Below are 22,815 nucleotides of genomic sequence, written 5' to 3' on the forward strand. Positions count from 1 at the left end.
GTCCTGTACCTGAGCCCAGAGGGCAGAAAGGTGAAATGGTGTGTGTTGTCCTGTGCTATTGTATTTGTAATAGGTGTAGTCTATATTCACGACATTCCACTTCCAGGATCGCCAGAGTGCTGTCGAAACTTCCGCCAGATGTCAGTCTTCTCGACCGGACGTCCATTACCTTTCGCTTATAGACTTATCAGGACTATGGTTATCTGGTCCTCCGGTCTCTGCAGGGTAAATCCAGACAGCTAGCTGTACTATCTGTCCCTTCTGAGGACTATGGTTACCTGGTCCTCAGGTCTCTGCAGGGTAAATCCAGACCGCTAGCTAGACTATCTGTCCAATCTGAGGACTATGGTTACCTTGTCCTTAGATCTCTGCAGGGTAAATCCAGACAGCTAGCTAGACTATCTGTCCAATCTGAGTTTTCTGTAGCACGACTAAAACTACTTTTGAATGTACACATGTTCCACCCATAGACTGTATATATATTCATAATAATTATTAGTAACGGTCTATGGTTCCACTAAAACAATTTCCTTCCTGAGGCTATTTTGCAGAGGCACCGTGGCTCTGTCCGGCGCTTAGCACCACCCACGACGATTATGATTGGTTTAAATAAATACAAAATGTCCTATTATTATTTTGATCAGGCACTTAGTTGCCTAGGGGTAGTTGTATAAAGCCTGAAGCAAGAGTTAGGAGCCTCCTTTAGTAGACATACCATAATTTAATATGGTTATAAGTAAAATAATAAATGATAAATAATCTATTTATACAATTATTCATACAGCGGAAATGGTTGCTATTGTGCCACCTGCTGTTGTAAAGATGTAACTGCAGATGACGCTACTAATGATGCAGGATTATGGGTAATCCTCAAAGCAACGGAGGATTTACCCGTGACGTGTCTGTGAATGTCTGTGGACTAAACAATGCTAACTTATTTGAAAAGCTCGTAAAAGTTCAGCTAGATTTATTGGGTGAATATTATGTATCTTTAATTAATTTAGCCATGTTTTTGTGAAGTTAACCATCCGTAATCTTCGTCAATGCTTTTCTTTTTTCTTCTCACGCGGACCACAGTGTCATGTGACGTCTCCCCGCCAATCAGGGCCTTGCATTAAATGAGTTGAACCAAAACTCCAGGAAGTAAAGATCTCCTGACATGTCAAAATCTGTCTATAGTCATAATAACAATAACTTGTCTACTGTATATATAACCGCTTCTTAGCGTTCTGGTAGCGTGTAAGTTCCCTAAAATATTTGGGCGGGTTTTGCGCGCATGTTTCATTGATAAACTCCGTTTTCAAACTTGCTGCTCAATGGCTAGTTCTTGTCCGAGTGTAGCCGAGCTCGTTGCGGCTGCTCGCCGTCTGTACGTGCAGGTGTTCGGGGAAGAGGCTCCGCGGGTGGCGGTGTGTGCGCCCGGAAGAGTCAACCTGATAGGGGAGCACACTGACTACAACCAGGGATACGTTCTTCCAATGGTAAAGTCATGACTCAGCACGAAACCTCGTTCAAACCATAGACAGTATGTTAACGGTATATGGTTTAAACACCTGGCACTTTTATGTTTGAATGTAATGCTTGTTGGGAGCCGTGTTATTACCATAGACTGTTAATATTAATAATATACAGTCTGTGGTTATGACGACACACCTCTGGGCTCTTCTAAACATGTTAACTCTCGTGTTGTCTTCCCGTCGTCTATGCTACTTTTAGTCTTTTTTGGGTCAAAATGTACAACTTTTTCTTTCGACACTTTTCCAGAGTTTTTTGTCATTTTTTACGACGTTTCGTCGCCTTCCCCCTACATTTTTGTCGTTTATTTGCATTTTTTAAGCTTTTTTTGTCAATATTTTTAACATCTTTTTTTTGCTTAAAAGCTATAAAATTGAATAGAACACCCACATTTTGTAAGAGTAGTATTTATTTAACTTGTGAAGAGCATTGTATGGAACCATCAACGTTGTTTTTCTTTGATAAGTTGTTTGAAAGAAACCCAAATTTCTGCAATAGAAATTTTGTAAAATGGGTCAAATGACCCGAGGACAACAGGAGGGTTAAAAACTCATTGATAGAGCTGCACAATGAATCGCAATTTTATTGAATTTGCATTATAGAGGACTGCAATATCTACATTTTTGTTAAAGGTAAAGTATGTGTCAACCCATGTCCCGGCTCACATATTTGGTCCTACAGACCTCCTATCTTATAAACGATTTTCATTTTCTAGATTTTAATATTTTTCAATGAAAATGAGAATCATGATACAACAATTATCATTCCCGCCAATACCGTGAATCCTATCACAATCGCAATATCAATCAAAATAATTGCAATTAGATCATTTCCTCATTATGCCGCCCAACTCACTGACTGGCCTGCTCTGTAACAACAGCATATAGTTTAAAATATTAAGATTTCATCTCCTGTTTGATACGGAAGAAGATTACGGCCACATGTGAAAAAAGGTGTTTGAGTTCAAAGTTCACAACTCAGAATTCAGAGAAAAATGTCAGAATTGTGAGCTTAAAGCCAGAATTTGAAATTCCACACTAACATGCTATTTAGAAGGCTAAAACAGTATGCAAACAGTACGTTACAACAGTACGTGATTTGCATAATACTTCCGGTAAAATATTACTGTATATAATACTGGACCAGACAATGTCCAAAAGGGAAGAACTTCCACTCTCTGGAAACATCGGGCTTCTGACCTGGTTGCACTTCCACCCTTCGTACCAAATTTGGTACAATGGGACTTTATAAGTAGTGAACAGGCTCCGTAGACAAGCTTTAACTGGACACTGCGGCGGCTTAAATATCCCACAATGCAATGCGGTGGTAAAGAACACGTTCATAGCATACAAATGGACAGGAACCAAAGCAGCTCTGTAACATCAATCACGGTCTAATTCACATTTTTACATATTTAAATGATTTTTGGCCCAGTAATTCACATCTGTCAGTAATGTAACCGTTATCTGGTGATGCTGCTACAGCGGAGGTTGGCAGGGGTTACCGTGGTTACATGTCTTCAACGTCAAGGAGGCTCTCGGGATGTTATGTTGAAAATGACAGTTTAATGCGTCCAAAAAGTTACACATTACTGTTTATTTACACAAAAGTATGTTGAACGATAGTAAACATGTTGAGGATGTAGTGCAGAGTATGCAATTTGGATGCTACCAATTGTTTTTAATAAAACAAAAACAATTCGACTTTTTCCTCAGAATTTGGACTTTTAACTCAGAACTCAAATAAAGGTTCACATGTCGCCCTGATCGTCTTCCGTACTTTTGGTGGGTCACTTAAACAACAGGAGAAGTTGAAGATTGGCACATGCACTATTAGTTCCACATTCCACAAGGGATAAGCAGAAAACATTACGCTTCCTGTCTTTTAAATGGAGTGTACTTCCTCTCTGACATAGAGTGAAGGGATAACCACCAGCTGCATGTGTTTTGTGTTTGGTGAGCCAGGCGCTGCCCCTGGTGACTGTGGTGGTAGGGAGTCAAACCTCAGGCCAGGACGTTACCGTGGTAACAGCAACAGAGGATGCTGATGAGCCTCGGAGGGTGGACTTCAGCCTGCCCAGTTATGGATCAGCACTGTCTCCAGGGTTACCCAACTGGGCGAACTATGTGAAGGGTGTGATACAGCATTACAGGGGTAAACAATTAAATAATGACCCTATCCATGGCTATAAAAACATTACCTGGGATTTATTTTTTCAAGGTATTATAATCTGGGGTGATTCTAGGATCAGAGCTTTAGGGGTACCTGGCGCCCTTTTAACCTATTAAAAAATAACTGTTCTACTATGTGGATTTTACATGACTGTTACTATGTTGACTTTACATCATTCTGGACCATCATTGGAGGGAAAACACTGAATTTGTCAACTAGAACAATGCCAATAATATTGATAAAACTTACGTCAACGATGAGCAGCATGACCATTTCTACATAGGTGCTGTGGTAGTCCACATGGAATGGTATAAACCAATAGCTCAGTCCGTAGGGAGTTGGTTTGGGAACTGGAGGGGTTGCCGGTTCAAGACCCCGCAGGGACTAAAGTACGGGGTCAGTGTTATTAGTTTCACTTAATGCAGAACACTGAACCTAACTCATAGAGTGAGTGAAATATTTCCCCTCAGTTGCTCCAAAACGGATGTACAGTACATATGTGACACTTTCTCTGTAGTCTACTGTTTTCCTTCTGGGCTCTGGTTACCATACCAACTCAACATTTATTTGTTGTTATTGGTATTAGTGTAACTGTTATTTATTGTTACACTATTGTAGTTGTGTGTTAGGTGACTTAGGTTTACTTATTATATATTTAAGTACTTTAAAATGTTAATATATTCTAACATTAAAATCTTTTTCAATATTTATATTTTAATGTCGTTTTTCAAGAGTTAATTTAGGAATTGGAATTGTTTTTTAAGTACTGGTTCAGCATTTTCCCATTTAGGTTCGACACAGCTTAGCCAACATTGAAGGCATGTTATGACCACTTCCCGACATGATCGTAGAACTGATCTCACGGGAGCTTGTCAAACACAGATCTTTTTTGTTTTACAATTATTTTTTAAAAATAAAAAGGACATAAAAAAAGGACTAAAATCGCCCCATGATTGTAAACAACAAAATAAATGTTGGGCGGCTGTGGTTCCGTGGTAGAGCGGTCGTCTGCCAATCAGAAGGTTGGTGCTTTGATCCCTGGCCCTGCAGTACTATGTTGAAGACACTGAACCTAGAGTTGCCCCGATGCTGCGCCATCAGAGTGTGAATCTGAGCAGGTGGTAACCTTGGCCACAGCGTGTGAATGTGTGTGTATATAAATAAAAGTGCTCTATAAGAACAGTTAACAGTTAGTCATTTTTCGCCTCATACAGTCAGTCCTGAATGAGGTGAATGAGAACAATGGACAGCAGAAGCTTGTGTTATCCTGTAGGGCCGGGACGAGATGCTTTTGTCCCTATTACATTCCCTCACAATACATGGATGCCGATTTGATTTGTATTGCGATTATTATTATTATTTTTCATTATTACGATTCTAGAAGTGTTGAGGTTCAATAGTATTGTATTGCGTTTATCTTCTCTTTTAACAAAAACAAAAGTTGAATAATGCACTTCTAGAGACAATATATTATGAGACATTTCTATAAACGTTTTATTGGCACTTTTTATTGACATTTCTTTGCCTTGGGATGACACCACAGGATATCTATTCATCGTGTACTGTGTCTGTGCTTCAGCTCCTCCTGTCCCAGGTTTCAGGGCGGTGATAGCCAGCAGTGTCCCCCTAGGAGGAGGTCTGTCCAGCTCGGCCTCTCTGGAGGTGGCTTTCTATACATTCCTGCAGCAACTCCAGCCAGGTCAGAATCTGATTACTGTCCGACTCCAATATTCTGTATGGAATCTTCATTATATCAGAGACAGATGATGTCAAGGACATTGGAGCTATATTCCGGGGGTAAGTGCTGTAAATATACTTGTGGGTCTGTGCTAGGGCTCAGCCAGATATCGCAATTATGATTCAATTTGCGATTTGTTTGTTTTTTCAAAGGTTAATATTCACCGCATAACACATAAATCATGTCATAACATAGGAAACCATCCACACTGCTCTATATCTTAATGCGAGGAACATAGATAGGAATTTCCAGCAATAATTATTAATAATAGATAATGTATCCCACAAGGGGAAATTACACTTTACACACTGTTATTACACACATTACACACAGGCCTGAATTACACACACATGCTCAATACCTATAATATATAAAATTATTCCAGCATTTATCCAATAAATACAGTGACTATAATAATAATAAAAAGGGAGTAAATAATGTTAAACCATCTGTTACACCAAACAAAATTTAAGCCAGGTTCATGCATAGTGCATCACAACTTCTAAATCAAAAGTATCTGTTTGGCCAGCAGCCGACGCTCATGGAAAGCTCTGCTCAAATCAATCATAAACACTTTAAATTACATGCGCACACGATTCAGTTCGGACAATCCCATCACAAGGTTATGAAAGCATATATTATTTTTTTGTAAGGTAATATCAAAGTCAGTTCTTTTTGTATAAGCTTTGATGCAGTCAATAGGGGGTACTTTTTTCAATGTCTATAGATGACATGTATATCATGGATCAACATGTAATCAACATGTGTAAGTGTTGACACAATGCTGCTTAATTAGAGTCTAAAGCACTTTGTCTCTATAACTATTTAGTTTGATCATTAATTATAATACGAGCCTGGAGTTTTGGTATTTACTCTTCATCTCTCTTTATCTTCAGATGACGGAGACAAGGTGTCCAAAGCAGTGGCCTGTCAGAAGGCAGAACACACTCATGCGGGTGTACCCTGTGGCATCATGGATCAGTTTGTGTCTGTTCTGGGCAGGGAGGGCCACGCTTTGCTCATTGACTGCAGGTAGTGGGAGTAGATTAATCCAACAGTCTTTGGTTGAATCCAGATGACTGTGTTGTCTCTTCTTTAGCTGTTATAGGAATAATAGGAAGTGGTAGGAGGGCTAAGGTCTTTATAGCGTTAAAAGCAGAAAACAAATACACCAAAAAAAAGTATGAAAAATACTAAATCTAATTTATATAGTCAATGTCATAATTTAAACAAGTCTCTTGAAGAAAAAAGGGTTTCTCTCCTCCCCGCGTTTGCCTGCTGCGCTTTGTGTGTGTGTGTGTGTGTGTGTGTGTGTGTGTGTGTGCGTGCATGTTCCTCTATTACATAATAAAACAAATTGTGTTCATATTATTTTAGTGAGAACTCATAAATAACTATAAATAACTAATGTTAGGGAAATCTGTTTCGGTTTTGTTACGTGTTTCCCGATATAAAATAAAAATATATATATATTGGCTGATATATCAGATTTTTAACTAACCAAATATTTGTATCGGTTTTAAACATTTAACTAAATATTCACATTCAGTCAATCGTGGTCTTTACGGTTGGCTAATCGCATTCATTATTCTTAGCCCTAGCGTAACGTACATTTTGTTTATAAAATTGTCAGAATAATAGTAAAAGCATAGACTTCTGTCAAATAAGGTAACACAGACCATCTACTGTACGTGGACTCATGCCGACTGCCGTGCGAAGTCCCCCCAGAATGGACCATTCTGAGCAAGGAAAAACCCTGACTTACATCCAACGTTGTCAATCTTGTGCTTCTTTGTGGTTTGCCTCAGGTCCCTGGAGGCCACCCCTGTCCCTCTGGCAGACCCAGGCCTGGTCATTCTCATCACCAATTCCAACGTGAAACACTCTCTGACTGGCAGTGAGTACCCCATGAGACGCAGACAGTGTGAGCAGGCTGCCTCCATCCTGGGGAAAGACAGTCTCAGAGATGCCACCATGAAGGATTTGGAGGGTGGGAAGTATATGTTTTTTATAATCCTTTGCTGATCCATTCCATCCATGTAATCCTGTCTTAACCTTTTGTTTTTCCTGCCCTTTCATCTTGTGTTAGGTACAGCTTTTTCTGTCCCAGTGATCAGTGATGATAAAGACCTCATTAAAAACTTTTAATGTTAATCTTTTTTAGATGTAGGCAGAAAATCCGCTTTAGCCTCTAGTAGGGCTGGGTTTAAATAATCCATTCTCCAAGATAGATCACATGTAATCTAGTCTACAGTATATCCACAACGTTCCACTTCTGGGAGTGCTTCGTTGATGCCCTTCTACCGTACAACCAACACAATAATGGATACAGTCAAAATATAAACGGCTCACGTATGTGGTCCAGGCCTTTGTGTTCTGAAAATATGAGAGGGTGATGCATGAATTAATATTGTCCTAAATCATCTTTTCTGATGCCCAAATGTTTCAAGATGACGTACACTGCTTTTTTTTAAGCCCAAGCTGACTCGAGTCCATGATGCTTTCCATGCGGCTGACTGGTCCGTCAAAGTCACATGACTACACACGCAGCAAAATGTTTTTAAGGAGAATGTAGAGCAATCAAGAGGAATAAATTATCTATATTATCGTCAAGAGAAAAATACGTCTAACAGCTTTGGAATTTTGATGTCGATACATTTTTGATTAATTGTGCGGCCCTACTTTCAATCACAGTAGAGTTATATAACTTCCTTATCAACACGTTATGTAATCCTTGTGACTTCTGAACATCTGAAAAAAAAAAAAAAATCACTGCAGAACAACAGACCTGGTGTAAACATTACATTGAATAACATGCGTTAAAGGTTAACTACCCTTTTCCTCAACCTTGACCCAATGTTCTTGTATGTTTTTGTGTCTAAGTGACTGATGGGAAAAACAAACTTTGACATTGATCCAGTATTAAAGCGTAACCCTCACCAAAATGCAACCTAGGGTCTTTTTGTGAATGTACCAAACTTTTGGAAACCCCTGTATTCTGGCGCCTGCTCTACCAACTGAGCTATCCGGGCGCCCAAATACAGGGGTTTACTCCTTGACACAGCGGGCCCGGGTTTGACTCGGACCTACAGCCTAGTGTCTATTGTTTTTAAATATTTATCTGCCATTGTAAATGCTTTAAAAAAAATTAAAATAAAAAATTCAATATTTTATATTTTTTAAATAAAAATAAAAAAAGCATTCATCAGAATAATTTCTAATGACAAATGATTTTGATAAATGAATATAAAAACCAACCATGTTATGAGTGTTGTTGTTGAGGCGGGAGCTGAAAGAGAGGAACTGTGGTCAGAAGAACTTCAAAATCCCTAAATTGATCCACTCAGAACACGAGAAAAAAAGGTTCTAGGAATTAGAGCCCGACTGATATATCGGATATTAGGCATTTCCCAAACTTTCCCAAATCGGTATCAGAATATATAATGGCCAACAAAAAAAAAGAATGACAAAATTAATTATTCTGATCAAAGAATATTAAAAACATAAAATAAAACGGTCAACCATGTTCTGAGTGTTGGCGTTATATAGTTTGTCTACCATAGGACTCTCTACAACGCTCTACAACCTCCCTATTGGCCAAACTGATTATTTTTTTCTTTTAAGTTTAATATCTTAAATCTATATTTTTATACATTTTTTTATCAGAACTTTAAGAAATTAATAAGTTATGCTCCCCCCTGGACCCGGATAAGCGGATGAAGATGGATGAATGGATTATTTTACTGAGAACCCACATCTACAAATAACTAATGTTAGGGACATCAATTTTTTTTTTTATAAATATCGGCCGAAATATCGGAATATTGGATTTTTAAATAACCAATGCGATGTGGACTTGGAATGAGATTCATCGCTCAGGCCTAGCAGCTAATTAGGACCCCACAAGGATCAGAGAGGATTCATGTATTTATTTTAAACACAGATTACACCGTTGGTGAAAGCAGCGATGATGTGTGAGAGATACCAGTGCTTGTTTAACTCTCGTGTTGTCTTCACATCAGCCGTGGTGGAAAGTGATCCGGTCTGTTTCACCTGACTTTAAAGCATAACGTTTTGGTTATATCACCCAATTCTGTGTCACATCTTCCTAGCCAACTTCATTCCAACTAATTACCACTAGTTTTACTAGTTTTTTTATTTATGAAAACCCAGAAATTATAAATTATTTTGACTAATGGTTAAGATCTTCATTTTATTTTCAGAGGCTCTAACATCCAATACTACTTAAATCCATTGAAGCCTAAAGTAGTAGCGCGAGGTTTTGACCTTCCCTATCGTTTCAGAGGCAAGGGAGCGACTGGATGATGTAACCTGTCGAAGAGCTCGTCATGTGATTGAGGAGATAGACAGAACTGTCCGAGCTGCGGAGGCCCTGAAGAGAGGAGCCTACAAAGAGTTTGGCAAGCTAATGGTGGAGAGCCACAACTCCCTCAGGTACAGTTAAAGCAGCTGGATCACATATGAAAGAGAACTAGTATCATATCTGTTTAACCATGAGTCACTGTTCAGGAAAGATTGTGGTAATTTGAGGGTCTGTAATTGGCTGATGCAGACATCCACAACTCCGGTTAAATTGAATAAATACAACAGAAATATACCTAACCTTTGTTTTTTAAATGCAGTGAGGCTAAAGGAGTGTCTGGGAGTGTGAAAAAATGAAACCATTCTGGAGGGAGGTGATCAATAAAACTATGTTCATCTTGTCTGTGAACATACCACTTGACCCTAAAATGATTTTGCTGCTGCTGTTTCCATAAATCTGAATCTGAATCCGCCAGAATAGAAATGTATTGATTTTGCTATACTGTACTGGACTATACTGCTATACTGGACTGTAGCTCTCATTTGGAAAATGAGGTTGATCGTTGTTTTCAAATTGTAATTGCAATGAAATATGAATAGAAACATTGTTTAAAAACAACATGATGTCCGCATTTCAGAGACTTGTATGAGGTAAGCTGCAGGGAGCTGGATGAGCTGGTGTGTGCAGCCATGGAGGTGGAGGGGGTGTTTGGCAGCCGGATGACCGGTGGAGGATTCGGTGGATGCACCGTGACTTTGCTACAGGCCCATGCTATCGACAGGACTATACTCCATATACAGGTTAAATCACACACACACACACACACACACACACACACACACACACACACACACACCTTCATGCAAGCAGACACTGTATACTGTAGAGATCATGTGTACTGTATGTAAATTATCAGGATTATTATCAACAAATAAAGTTGGTAAATGCAACCAGATATGCTGTTGAAGAAAATCATCAGCTGAAAAACAGCCAGGTTTACCAGTTCCGTCCGTACACAAGCGCGGAGAACAGGTGAATGAATGATGGAGTAACTCCACCTCGTGTACAGTAGGTGGCGATCTGACAACATACATCTGTTCAGGATAAGGCTTTTTCTTCTGCTTGATCTATGCCAATGAGCTAATTAATTAGCCAGCCAACTGGCCACTAAATTAGTAAAACTTAAAAACTTAAGGCTTCATTCATGCACTGTTGTCACAGTGTGGAAAAACATTCTTATTCTTATTCTTATTGTTATTATCTTTATTATCTTTAACCAGTGTGGCATGAATGCTGTTTACATGGCATTTGAGAGATCAAGGTATTTCCTTATCCCAAGAATAACGCACTGTTGAAGGCACAAATGTATGCTGTCTTACCGCAAGTAAACTTCATCTCTATGTATTCAGTTGTAAAAAAAATGTTCCATGAGGGAAACTAGCTAGCTAACTAGCTTTCATCAAAATAGATGGAAATTTACCTTCACTTAACCAAAGTTGCCTCCTCAACATCTTCTAAGCTCGCAACTTAGCTGCCAATAAAACCAAGACTCAGCTTAATTTGTTTTGAGCTATGTCAAGAGAGGACTTTTGAGATGAACGGGGTTGCCTTAATAGGAACACAATCACCGGTCTCCTGGGTGAAAGTCCTGTGTTTTTCTGGAACTTATTCATTTCTGTCTGGCTTTCCTCCATAATTCCACAGTAGCTATGGACATGTTAGGCATGCCTAGGAAGGTGAGGAGCTGTAGTTTGTGAAACAGCTTTCAAATTCAACGGGAAAACACATTTGGCCGTTTGGGAGCCGTGCAAAGTAAAGGAACTTTAGCAGTAAAATGGTAGAAATCTTGATTTGTTTGAGCTGTATATTCTCCATAATTCCACTGTAGTTAAGCCTTTTCATATTACTCACTATGGCGTAAATTCACACGCAATCGCAAGGCAATGTAAGTCAATGTAGGCCAAACGGCGTTGTTAAACACGCTAAAAAGCGAGTATGCGTCTTGATAACACGCCGATGGTGGCATACGAATTGACGTGTCATACCTACGCCATTACATGAGGTCAGTCTGAAAAACGTTTTTTCGTCAGACATTTCTTTAATGCTGTGAAAACACATGATTTTTTTAATCTTTGAAACCTTTCCTCTCATATATCCCTGTGTTGTTTTTTTCACCTCACTCTACTGCTTTTAGTTGAAATCCTATTTAATATCATCATGTTTGTATTTGTTCTATTAATGGACTTCTTATTTATTCAGCTTTATTATTCTCATCCAGCAACATAATACAGCCGCTGCAACAAAGTCACTTTTGCTGCCATTTAGTTAGGAAATTACCTTCTCTGTTTTCACGATTCTGTTCCCTGGAAAATCTTTGCATTCCGAAGGGTATTTGTAATGAAAAGTTGTCTGAGGACATTGTTCATTTGTTCTCAGGGGGATAAAAGCGCAGCTCAGTCTTCCCTCTGTCACTTTAAGGGGTACATTTCCAACAAATTGCCCAGTCCCCCGTGTCAGGCTGAGACTGTGTGTGTGTGTGTGTGTGTGTGTGTGTGTGTGTGTGTGTGTGTGTGCGTGTGTGCGTGTGTGTGAGAAGAATAAAAGCGAGCTCGCGGAGCCAGAAGTGTCCAGTTATTAGCATGCCGGTCTGGTCACTGTGGCCCTGCTGTCTTTCAGCTTTAGCGCAGTCAGACTGTAGGCCTGATGTTAGCTGACTCAGAATCCTACTGGAGACACACCAACAAAGATGTCAAATCAACCGCAGAAACATCTTGGGAAACGCCTGCATTTATAGGGATGACATCTTTGCTTGGCAACAATTAGAAGGAAAAGAGCATCAGCCTTGTATATGTTTAAAACTGGTTTCACAAATCTTCAGCTTTGGAAACGGACTTGGCGAGGTTCCTCGCATCTTTCCTAACTTGGCCGTATCCTGGCTACTACTGCTGTGGCTTGCTAACTGTCAAAGGAAAACAAGTCTCACTTGGAAACAAAAGAGGCACTTCCACAGCCCCTCAGTCCTCAGCATTCCTGAGCAGAGCAGAAGGATCCTTGTCCTCCCAATAACAACTTCAGGGAAGGTTTCACAGGATCCTAAAAAACCACAGGCTTTGCTACCAAGATGCTTAACCTCAACTCACTGGACGACAACAGCAACAGGGACTCCCTCCAGGACCCGGTGTCGTTGAACGTCGGTGGAGAAATTTACACTACGACCCTGGACACCCTGACCCGCTGCCGTGACTCGATGCTAGGTGCCATGTTCACGGGACAAATCCCTGTACTTAGAGATAACCGAGGGAATGTTTTCATAGACCGTGATGGTAAAGTGTTCAGGTACATTCTCAACTACCTGCGCTCCAGCTCCCTGGACCTGCCGGATGGCTTCTCAGAGCTGGCCCTGCTGCGCAGAGAGGTGGATTTCTTCCAGATACGCCCCCTGCTGGAGGAGATGTGCCGCTATGAGGCATTAATGCCTCTCAGCCTTAGAGGAGGGCCGCTAGGATCCATGATAATGGTTAATGTTGATTCCAAGGTATTTTTTTTTTTTTAGTTATAGCAGTGTGTCAATATGATGATCAATCAAGTCAATGGGCCTCATGGAAGAACCACAAATTTGTCCTACAGTGGCACGTACGGGTACTTTAAGGTAACTTGTTGCGAAAAGCAAGTACAAACAAAGTTCATGAGTGGTCCAGATCAACACATTGTCACCCCCGTCGTGTCAGAAAAGAAACGCTTGGTCAGGTGCCTCTGGCTTCTGTTATTGACGCAAAAGGTCTCCTTTACTGAGTGGTGGCCTAGATGTTAAAGAAACGAACGTGGAACCAGGAGGTTACCGCTTCAATCCTCAGAACAACAGGATAAAATCTGTGGGGGGGAGTGAGAGAGCAGCACTTGTCCCTCCCAACTGCTCCAGGGGGACTGCTCAGTGGCCTGCAGGTCAGACTGGGTATGAATGTGTAACTATGTGACTATGACAGGTCATTGTTGCAAATGAAATTTAGTTCTCAATTTACTTACCTAATGGTTAAAAAAAAAATGAGAGAGAGAGAGAGAGAGAGGATGATTGGGACTCAGTACAGTAAGGTCAATGAGTCTGTTACCTCATTTGACAGAAATCAATGCATTTGCATTGTTATTTCTGACAATTTGATAAACATAAATGCTTGAGTAAATGAAGCCCCAATTAACAAAACTGGTTAAAATAATATTATTGTTTAAAGAAATCATCAGCAGAGTCCAGTACAAACAGAGTCTGGACAATATAACTGAGATTAGCTCTCCATATTCAAATTTATGTCATACTTATTCAAAGGTTGTTTGGTAAATTGCTCTTAAAAACATTTAGAGAGGATTTGAATTTTTATTCTCAATTCTTATCCTTTTGGTACTGGCTAAAACCTCCTTAAAGGGGCACCAAACATTCCTCAGTGCAGGACTCGCTACCGTTGTCTCTTTTAATGCTACATCATCTTACAGTGCCGTGGACGAGCTGCTGCTGTACCCGGTGCGTTCATACAGACACTAAAGGGAGATGATTGTGTCGGTATCTTACGCTGGAGCCACTGTCAAGCGTTCGGGTTTTACGAGTTGGGAGGGAGCATGTCGATCTGTCATCATGAACAGACAAAAACCCCTCTCACTCCGACAGCTGCCTCAGGGCCTTTATGCAGGTCGCTGACAGGGGAACATAACCAATTCATTATAACAGCTGACATCATCTACTGTATAATATTCACATCCCTCTTTATTCCTGCCCCCCCACAGTACAGCGCTGCTCTGGGAACACAGCGTTGGCAGGAGGGGTTTAACGATGGTCCAATCTGGATTGATTCAATCAAGTCTAGTTGGTTTTCAATATCTGGAAGAGCTTAGTATTGAAATTGTCAGAATAAGTGTATTTTAGTTATTTTTTGTAAATATACATAAGATATTGTTAAATGGGCTTATGTGTAGTCTTGGATTGGTCGCAGGCCCCTGAATGGAATCAAAATTGACATTGCATTGTGGGAGACTTTGTGATATCAGTTACTATTGTACCGTGGTCATAAGAATCGATAAAATATCGTATTGTGATAAAAAGTGTTTACACCTATTGACACTGCTAAACTTCTGTTTTCATCAGCTGATTCTTGAAAGCAGATCCTGCTATGGGAAAATCTTCTCTTTATTCTCTGGGGTAAAGTTTCATTCACAAAAGTCTTACCAAGCTAAATGGAACAGGTAGCGTTATATAGCAACATAGAGGGCGAGGATTATGCAAATGATCAAATCACAGGAGGAGGAAACTAGCGTTTTACAACATGTTTGTCCAGTTAAGAATGTTTGGTGAATGGAACATTTGCACGAGCAAACCTTAAACAAAAAAGATTTCGGCTTAGAATAAGAAAATGTTTTTGCATGAGGCCCATTGCTTGAGTTTTAATTAAGATTAATTATTGACTATGGATAAGACCGATCGGCCGGCGGTTTGATTTCTCCCTGCAGCTCAGGCTGGAAACTTGTACATTTTTCTATCCTGCTTACAAATTTGCGGGAACCAATCACAAACTGGCTTATCCACCTGGCGTGCTATTGGCGGGTTTGACACGATGACATTAGAGAATCTACGGCCAATGATCGACAGCAAGCAACTTTTCGTTTACATTCAACACGGTGGCCACCGAAGGGCAGCAAACCCGTTGATGCCGAGTCTGATTGGTTGAAAATATGACCACATTTATGTTTCCAACCAAGCTTCCCCATTGTATCTGTAGTTTAAAAAACATAACTTAAAAGTACATTAAAAAAGAAATGAAGGGAACCGTGGCAGCATATAAGGGGGCCAGGTATGTCATTTGAATCTCTATTAGCTGCTAATCATACAGCAGGAGGTAGAGGATACGCTGTGCTTATCTTTTCACAGATTTTGTGTGTCAGCTTGCACTTTTAGAGACATGGACAGACCGGTTCTTTGTTTGTGTACACTCTGCAGAATGTGTAGTCAGCATATTCTGCCCTCTCATTCCAGGTTCGCGTTCTCCACTTTAACTTGCGCCATGGGCCCGAAAACTATGAGCTTCGCACATGCTCTGTGCGCTCCTTCACCGTTGACCTCTTTTGTACCTGGGGAGCCTTCCTGGCCCTTATTTGTGAGCACTTCTCCTACAGAACATCGCGGGGTCTCACTAGCCCCCATCCATGCAATCCAAGGCAGAACAGGCTGAAGCTGGAGTGGGTGCCAAGGCCCGACGAACTCCCGCAGGACCAGTACGACAAGCAGCGCTACCAGGGGCTCGCTGTCTCCAACACCGAGCTGACACAGTTGGATGACATCGTGAACGGGCACCGGAACCCGTGTGATATCACCGACATGCAGGGGTTTGTGGAGGAGCTGCTGAAGGTGTCTCTGGCTGAAGGGTTCAAGGTTGATCTGGTGACGCCCGACCCCACGGAAATTCTCAACTGCACCTCACTTCGGCTGGTCAAGTGCTGAGCTCTGGGCTAAAGAACATGCCAAGTTAAAGAACTGTGGTTTGGCTCTCTTTAGTCACAACTGTTCCACTTCTCCAGTTAATTAGTTAGAGTTAGGTTTAACCTTTTAATCTGGAAAGCAAAATGATACGGATAATGCCATTTGTCTGTGGTCTCCGTGTCCTGTATTCCGTCTTAGAGTTTACTAAAACAGTAAATAATAAGCTGTTCAATTTATAAGTGCTGACACGTCATATACACATATTGACATTTACATGTAACATTTAGATGTAACAGACCTTTTCAGCCTTGAGATCTAAAACATCGTTGGCTTAATCTATCTGTTAAAGGGATTGCTTTTAGTTTAGTTTATTGGTTTACACATATACAAATACTACATATTAACATAAACATAATCAGTAAAAGATGTGATGGAGAGAGGGGATTCATCTTGGCACTCCCCGATGCATACTCCAATTAAAATGGCAAGAGGGTAAAACTAATGAAAGAGAAGAAAGAGGGGGGAAAAGCCAAATCTAAAATTACACACAATATCAAGTGAACAGAATAAATATAAAAGGTAATATAATGGGCTTTCAAACATAGGTGCCTATTATGGAAATGTTCTATGCTAAATGCAATGGAGTGGCGGTCCTCCTGGAGATGGCAAGGATTTGGAATTAATTTCATGAAGTATGGGGTTCATAATGGGTACTGGTCTTTCATGGGCTACATCAGTGTAACGCTACCTCTGCAGCTCATTGAAAAGTTGTTGTCGTAGATCTTTCCGTCACTAGTCCAAATATAATTTGCTGTATTACAACATGAGATGATGATAAAAATTGGACTAACATGCAATTTATATAGCAACCAATCTAGACACCAGTCCTTAATGCCAATGACCAAATCTGGGAGTAGTTTCAGACGTTGATTACATTTACATACTTAATATTTTGGTTTTCGCCCTTATTCCAAAAAAAAAGGATATTCCCACTAAGTTGTTTCCATGGTTAATGGAAATAAATATTCCACTAATATTCATGTTTACATGTTACCGTGCAAAAACAGTTTTTTACAGAGTTTACCAGCAGTGGAGGACTTGTTGGACTGTGTGAACACAGCGTCCCTCTTTCCTTCCTTCATCCAGCTTCTTGAAGAGGTCGCCGTAGCGATGTGTGCACAGATCCAAAAACCTGTTGATATCCAAGTCTTTGATAATGTTTAAAGTAGCTGTGTTTCTCTTCCTTATCGGGTCTGCAGCCCTGCAAACTGTTGGTTTGTGTACAGTAACCGTAGCAACGCAGAGAGCTGACCATAAACCGTAAACAGGCAAGAGGCCGTAAACTGTCACAAACTGCAGTAAAACCCTAGCCTGACTAGCCAGATCCACATCAAGATGTTGGGTTAGGGAACTCACCGTTGGCAGGGCTCGATCTGAGGGGCGGGACACATGGTTGTCATTCATATTCCCTCTGCACGCAATAGCAACGCTGGGTGTCTCTAGATTTCTAGGCTAGTACAACCCTGGCTGAGAAGCAGATTCTGAATGTGCTGTCCAGAGAATGCCTCTAAAACCAGAATAATATCAGAATACCCCACATGTCTTACTCAGATAATGCTATGTTCTGAAAAAGGCCTTATTTGGAATATCCAACTGGGAAGTGCAATTATTCAGAATATTGTCATATTCTGAATAATTGTGGAATATTGGTGTGCATTTAAACGTACTTGCTGTTACCGGACTCTGACTTTGTTTTTTTTATGTCGTGATTTAGGTAGGTCTTAAATTTCATTAATAAAGGTCTTAAAAAGTCTTTGACTTGGTTAAAACTGTAGAAACCCTAACAAAGAGTTTAACAACAATGATAGCAACCATATCACACCCATACAGGGCTATTAATATACAACTGTTAAAACATAATAAAACATGTCTTAACGCAGTATCGGCCGATACACAAGTTCAGTTATCGATATCGGGAAGCAAACAATTGTATTGAACCGTCTCTAGTTTACAGTTACCATGGTGGGTTTACGTACTCATTGTGTGTGTGTGTGCGTGTGCGTGTGTGCGTGTGTGTGTGTGCGTGTGTGTGTGTGTGTGTCCTTTCCGTAACAGGAGCGATACAGTGGAACTCCGACGTTCTACGTCACAACACCTTCAGAGGGAGCTCGGGCTCTCAGTCTGCCCTGACCTTTGGCAACACATCTCTGCTATACCACTGATTAATTCCTCTTTACAGGCATTTCTCTCTGATGTTTCTTCTTAATTTTCCCTTTTCAAGTTATAAATGAAATGCTGATATGCATACTGAAGCTGATTGAAAAGCATTCTGTTAATATGGGGAAAAGTGCCTTCACAGTAAAACATTGCTTTCTGGTAACATTTGTATTGTCAGATTATTTTGATTGTTTTAGTTATGCAATGCTTTATCATCTTATAGAACACATGTAGCAACTGTTTGTATATTTCTGACTAAACATGTACTGTGAAAATACAGGCTTCTTTTGGGAATAAATCAAGTAAAGAAAATGTGACACTTTTTAATGGAATTATTCTTAACTCATTTTTTTTTTTTATTACGAACGTGCACACTGAAAAGTGTCTCTGGTAGTGAAAACACACAGAGAACTATCACCAGCTCTGCAGCTCCACGCAGCTCTTTTAGCCTCTTCTTGCTTCATGTATTAGACACCTTTTTTTATTAACCTCATTTCCAACACTAGCAGGCGCCTGTTTTCAACAAAAAAGGCTCTTATAAATCCACTGTACACTACCTGCTCAGAGGCAAACAGCAGACAGACACAGCTGCTAAACACTCATTTTTCTTGGTGTTTGTGTTTTTTTTATTGGGTCCTGCAGAAGTAAATTTGACCGTGTTATAGTGCATCAAATGGTAACATTTAAATTTTAAATTGTACATGGTCCCTAGTAAATAAAACACACTAAAAAAAACACCTTTGTAGGGCAATAAAATATCAGGAGTGTGTTTTGTCTTCAGCCCGATAGTGGCCAAAAATGAAGTAAAGCACACTCTGCACATTCTGCTCAATGTTGGGCAGAGTTATGATGACAATGAATGTCGGTAAATTAAACTAATACAACTGTTACTGCACAGCTCATACTGAAGGTTTAAGTCACCCCCCTTACACGTGACAACATACCAGATAGGAGGGTCAATCAACCACAGAATGTAACTAAGTACTGTACGTTTACTCGAGTCCTAAACTTAAAGGTCCCATGGCATGAAAAGTTCACTTCAGGAGGTTTATATGCTTTTAAAATGTTGTCCAAAACAGAGATGTTTAGACAAGTTTGAAGATCATACAGAACGAGATACTTAAACATGTTCTGCTTAATTTTGATAAAAATTTGGATAGAAGGTACATTTTCAGATAGAATGATGGTGAAAAAACACTGATTTATGGAAGATGTGGGAATAGAAGTTAAAGTGGGGTGGGACTTATTCTCTCGGTAGGATTTTAATGAAGTGCACTTGAATGCATCACAAGGGAGGAGTTAGCAAAACAGTGAAGTTTAGCCTAGCAGGAAACACCAAGGCTACCACCACAGCGGTGGAAAAAGAAAGCCCCACTCTGTCCCAGTTTTAGTTTTTTTTTACCCGGGCTCATTCGTGATATTTTCTCGGCAAATACGCTATCGCTTGGATCCTGGGAGTACTCGCTTACGGTCTGGGCACATTTTCTCCGACTTTATATGAGGAGAGAGCTCATACTTAGCAAACTAAATCCCCCGACACTGGCCAGGGTGGACTCTTATCCAGCGGCTGTTAACGGTGAACATCGGCTGAGCGACGGCTGTTTTGAATCAGGTGGGTTGGGAGCTGGTGCCCACAGGTGTTTCCTTACTTTCGAGCCAGTTGGCTAACATTAAACTAACGTTACCGTTTTCATCACAGCTACCAATTTTTTCTTCAACCCCTGAACGGCTCTAACTCAAGCTAACTAAAGTTGCTAGTTTAGCTGGACATAATTCTGCCAATTGCTCACTGGCTAATCTATCTCATAGACATATATCACCGACAAAACGCATGCGTGGGTGGCCACTAACACACACACGTCATGTTTTACAGCTTGTACTGTGCATTAATAGTTTTCTTGTTAAATTTCAGTCATGCCGACTGTACCTTAAGGTTACCATATTGTCTGAATGACTTGAAACAATTCGTCATTCATGTTCGGAAAAAAGAGGCCAACAGTAAAGATTTTTTTTTTCTGTACGAACATTGATAAGAATACGTTTTTAGATAAGCGTGTTCTGATTTGCTAACCGCTGGATACTGTAAATTAACAGTAAATAATGCGCCCAGACAACTACGTCAACTAGCCTAAGTAACGTTAGGCGTTAGCACACACCTGGGCATGTTATGGCAACTTGAAGCCGTTCATTTAGCTTTAAGACACGAGTCCAGTAGCGAAAAGTATCGTGTTATAGTAAAGTGGTGTAACCTATTCTGTCAGTCGTGCCGAAGAAACCGTGGCGTTTTGGTGTGTGTACCCAGGTGAGAAGTAGTACCTGGCAGTGTTGCATAATTACGGAAACGTATAACTTGAGCAAGGTGTGTCAACCCAGCAGGTACATTAGTAAGCCCTTTTGAGTCAACGGTCTGGTTTCAAGCGTGAGTAATCTGTGTGTGAGTTGGGGAGGGGGTGTGTGTGTGTGTGTGTGTATACATGAGGAAGAAGCCTTTTGACCGGTTTGGCTAGTTTCAGGTAAATTCCCAAAAAAATGACAACCCGTAGAATAAAAATACATTTACAATACGTAGCCCTACTCACATTGTACCCATTCAACTAAATCAAGTTACAGCTTACACTTAATTAGCTAAGTTGTAGTACTCAAATGTGTGACTATACATGTGAGTCACAGTGTGTCAACACTATAAACCGTTAATATTTTTTTGTCTTCCATCTCTTTAAATCGTAGTATGATTAACTTTGACAGGTAAAAGTTGTATACTGTTGAGCACAAGTAGAAAAAAAGTCCCCTAGGACTGGACAGGACACTGAAGGACACAGGCCTTGTCCTTCCAACTCCACCTGCATCAAGACTAGCCAAACAAAAAGCCTTTGTTCTCAGTAGATTTAGTGCTACTACATCTGCATGGTAAAGTCCACCTGTGACTGTTATGGAGGCAAAATAATGGCCACTCCCAAATGTAGGGCAAGCACTTTTATATTAGAGGAGTAAGCTTGAGCAAAAGCAGGATTTTTTTGTTGTATCAGTCTTGGTTGTACAAACAATGCAAGATGGTTAGTGTTGACCGGTTTTTGAACAATTCTTTCAACATTTTTCAACAGGAGAGTTCATTCGTATAACCTTGCACCGGTGAGATGTCCCAAGACCTTGCTTGTTAACTTCAAACGGAGCATTTGGTTCAGACTGTCACGCTGTGTTTAGCGCTGTTAACTGTTAACTTGATTCCTGTTTCACGTCTCCCAATGTGCAACACATTAGCTGGCAGGAAAATAAGCCTTTTCTGTGGTCTGCTAATGGGATGGGATAGGAAGTAGAAATGATTTAGGATGTCCTGTTGCTCATCAGGCTTTGCAGCATAAACCTCATGAAAATGTATGTGTGTTATGTAGGAAATGAATTATCACAAATCTCCCCAAAAATGAGCATAAATCAATACAGAAAGCTGCTCTTAATGTAGCATGATCATGCATAGACTAATGTGCATATATTTGGCAGTTATTTCTTCTATGCTTCTATTCCCCCCCCCCCCATGCATTTCGGCAATTATTCATGTAAATACCCAGAGAGACAGGTAACTGAGTATATTTTGGATATGTAGAGCCTAAAGACAAGGAGTGGTTTGGTTGCAACATCTTTCACATTTCTTTTTCCACATTCAAAATGCGATGGAATCTCTCTGGTGACACTCAACGTAAGTGTATAATTTGAAATCTTAATGAAAAAATACAATATTCACAAGAACTGTATGGTTTTTATTAGTGCTGTCAAACAATTCAAATGTTTAATTGCATTAATGTCATAGTTAACTTGCAAATAATCGCGATTAATTGCACATTTTTACCTTTTCTAAATGTTATGGGTATGTATTCACCAACAAAACGGATGCGCGAGGTAAAGCTGTTTTCACACACAGGTAATTCACTTGGTCTTCGCTAAAAGTTGAACTCATTTTAATTTTGTTTTGCAACCTTACCTGTATTTTCCCCTGTTGGCGAGTTATTTACATTAACATCCCATGGTCTCCAGAAGGTAGCATTCTTAGTAAGTAGCGGTAAAACCCAACGGCGAAGAGGAGCTCCATGCTACAGAGCGGCGGATGCTTGTTGTTGAAGCTGCTACAGACCTCCGTCTTGGCTCAGTCACATCAGTAGCGTTTAGTAGATGTGTCGAGCCGCAAAAGAGTTCCTCAACACCGCCTCTGGTGCCCCGCATGGTGCTCTGCCTCTAGTTCCCCGCATGGTGCTCTGCCTCTGGTGCCCCGCATGGTGCTCTGCCTCTGGTGCTCCGCCTCTGGTGCCCTGCATGGTGCTCCAGCTCTGGTGCCCCGCATGGTGCTCTGCCTCTAGTTCCCCGCATGGTGCTCTGCCTCTGGTGCCCCGCATGGTGCTCTGC

General features: G+C 40.5%; 2 protein-coding genes across 5 annotated transcripts in view; both read left to right on the forward strand.

Annotated features, from left to right (window-relative positions):
* Window positions 1-1,135: 1,135 nt before the first annotated feature.
* Window positions 1,136-18,770, forward strand: galk1 (galactokinase 1). The gene is made up of 8 exons (XM_034860353.1): window positions 1,136-1,481; window positions 3,480-3,669; window positions 5,267-5,386; window positions 6,322-6,457; window positions 7,234-7,415; window positions 9,730-9,880; window positions 10,387-10,549; window positions 18,322-18,770. The coding sequence occupies exons 1-8, from the start codon at window positions 1,317-1,319 to the stop codon at window positions 18,394-18,396; spliced, it is 1,182 nt and encodes a 393-aa protein (XP_034716244.1). The 5' UTR covers window positions 1,136-1,316; the 3' UTR covers window positions 18,397-18,770.
* Window positions 18,771-19,720: 950 nt separating this feature from the next.
* llgl2 (LLGL scribble cell polarity complex component 2) overlaps window positions 19,721-22,815 on the forward strand; it is a 33,483-nt gene continuing 30,388 nt past the window's right edge. For all 4 annotated transcript variants that reach the window (XM_034860575.1, XM_034860574.1, XM_034860578.1 and 1 more), the window contains exon 1: window positions 19,721-20,035. The gene's annotated coding sequence lies outside the window, so the exon portion shown is untranslated. The remainder of the gene's footprint in view (window positions 20,036-22,815) is intronic.

Source organism: Etheostoma cragini, chromosome 21 (assembly GCF_013103735.1).
Source record: "Etheostoma cragini isolate CJK2018 chromosome 21, CSU_Ecrag_1.0, whole genome shotgun sequence".
Classification (NCBI taxonomy): Eukaryota; Metazoa; Chordata; class Actinopteri; order Perciformes; family Percidae; genus Etheostoma; species Etheostoma cragini.